We start from the raw sequence: 5,293 nt of genomic DNA on the forward strand, positions 1-5,293 counted from the left end.
TAGATGTTTATCATCGTTTTGCATGCTTTTCAATTAATTGGCCACTAGTTAAATTATTTGTGAATTTTGTTGTTATCGAGAGAGACAATAGGATCATTAGCACAAACTAATAAACATTGTGAGGTTTGATAAATGATAAAAATATACCTCTATGATTCATATGACTTTTATAAGATAATCTAACTTGTTTAAAACATTTATCATGTTCCCATCTTTCATTGAGAGATAGGAAGGTTGTGTGAGTGGAATAGAATTGATAATTATCAAGAGAGGTTTTCAATTAAAATAGGAACATTGACCAACAAGCATGATTTCAAATTATTATTTTAAATTGTTGAAGTAAAAATGGATTAATAAGAGGGATTCTATATTCTAGCAATATATCTAACAAATTTGATAAATTTTTAAATTGCTTTCAAGTTAGTTAATATATTTAATAGTATTAGTTACAACTCGATGTTGCTATTTGATTAAGAAAATTGTTAACTTTAACTCGATCAAACACATAGTTCTCGTAGGTTTAACACTCTACACACTACTATATTATTTGTTCACGATCCCGTGCACTTGCGGGTAATCAAACGATCATAAAGTTTCACTCTTATCAGTTGAGCTAAACTTAGACCTCGATATTATCTGACTTTTAGACTTTTAGTGTTTAAATTCTTTGTTTTATGTTTTTAATACTGATACCCAATTGAAATTAAATTTTATGAGACTTCACTACATTCAACGAATGTAATTTATTTTCCAAGGCTTCACTTCATTCCATTAAGTGTACCTTAGTCCTCGAATTCAATTAATTGTGCTACTCATGTCCTCCTTTAGTTTAATTCAAGCCCTTTAGATTTCAAAGTGTGGAATATTTACTTCAGATTTTCATCCAATAGCCAATTTGTAATTTGTCTTTTTCCAATTGCTTCACATGAGTTCATAACTAAAAATAAAAGAAAATTAACCCAAATTAAGTAAAAATTAATAATTTGACGACAGAAAAGTTTAATAATATGACTCGGATAAGTGAACAAAATGCACTTATCAATGTGTGATGGTAATATTTCACTTTGATACTTAAATTAGTATAATGTTCTTTCTAAAAGATAAATTGATAACAAACCGTTAAATATCGAGTAGGTAAAACTCATTTTAATCTTCGAGTAAACCACTTGTTTATAGCCTTAGAACTTGTATTAAGCTAGAGTTCTGTGTTCAATCCAATCCTTTTTGTTTCAAATAAGCCATAAAATTTATAAGTCAACAGTTTACTCAAACTCATCCGTCACCAATTTATCGTTTTAGTTATGAATGAACGGAACTTATGCAACCTTAGACCATTCATTATGTTAGTAAGTATGAGCTCACTAGCATAATGAATGGTCTAAGGTTGCATAAGTTCCGTTCATTCATAACTAAAACGATAAATTGGTGACGGATGAGTTTGAGTAAACTGTTGACTTATAAATTTTATGGCTTATTAGTAAGTATGAGCTCACTAGGCCCCCCAGGGCACTTCTCCACTGGCAAAGGACGGACGCTGTCAAACCTGGCAGAGCAGAGGTCGTGAGTTCGAAACATGGGGCTCTTGGAAGGCAAGGATTTATTCTTGGAAGGCAAGGGAACATTTGGAAGGCAAGGATTTATTCTTGGAAGGCAAGTGGAACTTGGAAGGCAAGGATTATTCTTGGAAGGCAAGGTGCAACTTGGATTGGCTTGTTTGGCACTTTGTCAGACCAGGTGGGAAGCGCTCGGACCCTGGCCAGTTGGAGGCACATCCTGCGATTAACCGGACTGTGTGAAGAGGGGCCGGATCACAGACCCAAGGATTAGTCTAGAATAGGACACCTTGTAAAAAAAAAAAAAAAAAGTATGAGCTCACTAGACAAATATGAGAAGGTATGATTGAAGCAATAGATATGTGGAAGCTTGCACTTTCCGCGGACTTCATTTATTCTATAGAAAAATATCTTTCAAAGCGAAGGAGACTAAATAGGAAGAAGATCGAGAAAACCATCGAAGAATATGGTTCTCCTCGTGTTCCAAGATAGGAACGACTCTAACAAAATTGATGATAATAGAAGAAATTTAGTAACCTTGTTTGATGTCCATTTATATACATTGAAATTAATTTGTCGAGATAATTAAACAATCGATATGTACAACACATATCATTCATCGTCACTAGTTTACACTCAAAATTATATTCTTCCCATTCCAAGAGTTTGATTTATGTGTTTCAAAGAAGCAAAGAACATATGCAACAACAGTTATTAAGAATTTAATTCTTAATTCCGTTTATGTCCATTCTTTTATGATTACAAATATCAAAATGTACCTTTTTACCCAATCGTGTACTTAAATTAGTAATAAATTTAAGAGAAAATTGCAATCACAATACCAATTAATCTTTTATCTAATGGCAGATTTGATCCAAGCATACTATTTGCTCCATCCACGGCATCAAACTTTTCAAAAATTCACACCTAAAATTCAAATAATTCATTTGACCGTTAGTTGACCCAAATAGTAACTTTCAAAAAAATTTACTAGTTTTTAAAAAAGGTAGCAAATTTACATTTTCTTAAAAATTAAATTATAATAATTATATCAAAAAACCAAAACCAAAACCCCAACCACCCACTGCCCTGAAAATCATCCACAGCCATCGAACACCGGCATCACCGTTGGTACCAACGCCTTCTTCCATTGCTTTTCAACTTCCATTTTCACCTCATCTTCTGTTGCTATTGCCACCTTTTGACCTTCCCATTCACATTGGCGACAAATCAAAGTGCCCAACAACAACTATTTTCGTCGATGGCCTACTAAAACACCATCATCCTCCATTGCCAACCACCAGTCAAACCTAAGATCGATCTCCCTAAATTTGAATTCCAAGAAAAACCTTGAGTGTTCGTTTTCATTTAATCTCTCTAGCTGTCGCCTGCATTTACCCTTGTTTCCTCCGGTTGAAGGGTCCATTTCCCATTTAGCTCAGTCACAAAAAAATCCCAAAAAACCCTAAACCTCATACCTTCCATCCTCTCGTTGGCAACATAAAAAATTAGAAAAAATACAAGAAACCAAGGCATAGCATATCAACAAGTGGACTCACCCATGCAATCGAAAGGGTCTCTGGAATCGAAACTGACTTGGTCTAACTCTGAGATGTAGCTGTTGCAGAACAAGTTAACTCAGATGAGTGACAGAGTTGTGCATTTGGAATTGAAAAAGAGTGTTGTGTCTGGTGAGAAATTGAGTGTGAGTGAAGCAAGAAATAGTAATACAAGTTGAATATAGTTCCATGGAATGCCTTTTGGGTGATGGTTCCGGTGCCATCGTTGAGGGTCGGTGATGACACTGCCGCTGGTGGGGTGATTTTGGTTTTGGAGCATGGGGGTTGGGGAAGGAGAAGCGGTTGCGAGGTTGGGGTTTCCCTTTTTTTTATATATATATATATATAATTATTATAATTTTTTTTTTGTAAGAAAATGTAAATTTACTATGTTGCCCTTTTAAAAATTAGTCAAAATATTTTAAAGTTTACTGTTTGGGTAAATTAACGATCAAACGAATGTCACTTCAGATGTGAATTTTGAAAGGTTTGGTATCGTTGATAACACAAATAAAAGATTTGGTACCATAGCTGCAATTTCCCCTAAATTTAATTCTTTTACTCAAAAAAATTTTAAATTTACATTTTTTCCATATTGCATTCTCTAACCCGTTCTAGTAATTAAGACAAAGATACAATTATAATTAGAAGTAAATAAATAATTATTCCTAATAAAGAGGAGCCTAACAATATTACTAATTTCCATATTATACAAGAAAGTTCAAAGCCTAAACTGCATACGAGGTAGCTGTCATCACTTGTAACTTGTAATATAATTAATATATATTTATAGGACATTTATATTGTACTTTAAACCTACTCCAATTTCATCGAGTCCAAAATATCGACGAGTTGTATCCATTTATCTTATATATGAATGTATATATTCGGTAAGCTATTGCATGTTAACCTTGCAAACTAATAACTTTGTTATCTTCTTAATTTGCATATATAACACCATGCAATAAGGCATAACGGGATATCTTTCTATATTCAAGGGATTCATCATTAATTTTTTCCATTACTTAAACAAGCTTCTTCTCCTCATTCTTCCTCAATCAAACTTTGAAAAGCCAAACGAAAAAAAAAGTACATATTTTTGTTAAGCAATGAAAATCCATGGTCAAGAGCCGTGCCAGTCTGAAGCATCCAGTATTTCTGCTGCATCTGAACAAGCCCATGTCATAAAGTATTCAGATGATGATCAGAAGAAGAACCCAAAAATGAAGGAAAAGGTTGAAGAAGGATATGATTCAAAGCCTGAGTTGGATCTCAAGCTTGCTGCCAATGATGAGTTGACCAATAATGACAATAACGATGTAGCAGCAGCCTCCAATTTTGAACTCAACCTGTTTAACTCATTAAACTCAGGTTCTTCTCCGGCGAGCAAGTCATCAGACGATGGCTCAAAACGTCGTACTGAGACGAAAACATTCACTTGCAGCTTTTGCAAGAGGGAGTTTTCGACTTCTCAGGCACTGGGTGGCCACCAGAATGCCCATAAACAGGAGCGTGCACTGGCCAAACGCTGCCATGGGGTGGCGGAAGCGGCGGCTGCAACGCCTTTTGGCCACCATCCGGCCTATTCATGCTATCCCTACTCCATCTTCCCACAAGTCCCTTTTTATGGTAGTTTTAACAGATCGTCACTTGGGGTCCGACCAGAATCCATGATCCATAAGCAGTCTTATAATCCGTATGACATTCGTTTTGGCCGCGAGAAAATTTCCAGGGCATTTTTCATGAACCCTGATTTGCAGGGTTTATCATATAATCAAATCAATGGTGGATTTGGCCTTGAAAAGTTTGAAAAAAGGGGTTCAATTCTTGATTTAGGGCATAACCATATTGATCTTGATCATCATAATTCATCAACAAGCAAGAGGAATGAAGGCAATAGTCAACGGCTGAGATTGGGTAGTCTGAATCAACCCGATGATGAATCAGGCCTTGATTTAAATCTTAAGCTTTAAGCCCATTTGATTTTCATTCTTTGACCACAAAAATAAAAAAACATGACTGTTATTCATCATATCAAATCATCATATTTGATTAATTGACTTTCTATCTCTTTTTGTGGATCCCGTAACGACAACATTTCATTCTCATTCTTACAAAAATGGGTACCAAACGGGTGCTTAATTGTAGTTAGTTTCTCTCTCTCTCTCTCTCTCTCTCTCT

The 5,293-nt window shown here is 34.9% G+C and overlaps 1 protein-coding gene across 1 annotated transcript; it reads left to right on the plus strand.

The window, feature by feature from the left end:
- The first annotated feature begins 4,221 nt into the window (after positions 1–4,221).
- LOC111381175 (zinc finger protein 3-like) lies at positions 4,222–5,085 on the plus strand. Its single transcript, XM_023004918.1, has one exon. It carries the CDS (start codon positions 4,222–4,224, stop codon positions 5,083–5,085), a length of 864 nt encoding a protein of 287 aa, XP_022860686.1.
- The last annotated feature ends 208 nt before the right edge of the window (positions 5,086–5,293 follow it).

Source organism: Olea europaea, unplaced genomic scaffold (genome assembly GCF_002742605.1).
Source record: "Olea europaea var. sylvestris unplaced genomic scaffold, O_europaea_v1 scaffold2266, whole genome shotgun sequence".
Taxonomy (NCBI): Eukaryota; Viridiplantae; Streptophyta; class Magnoliopsida; order Lamiales; family Oleaceae; genus Olea; species Olea europaea.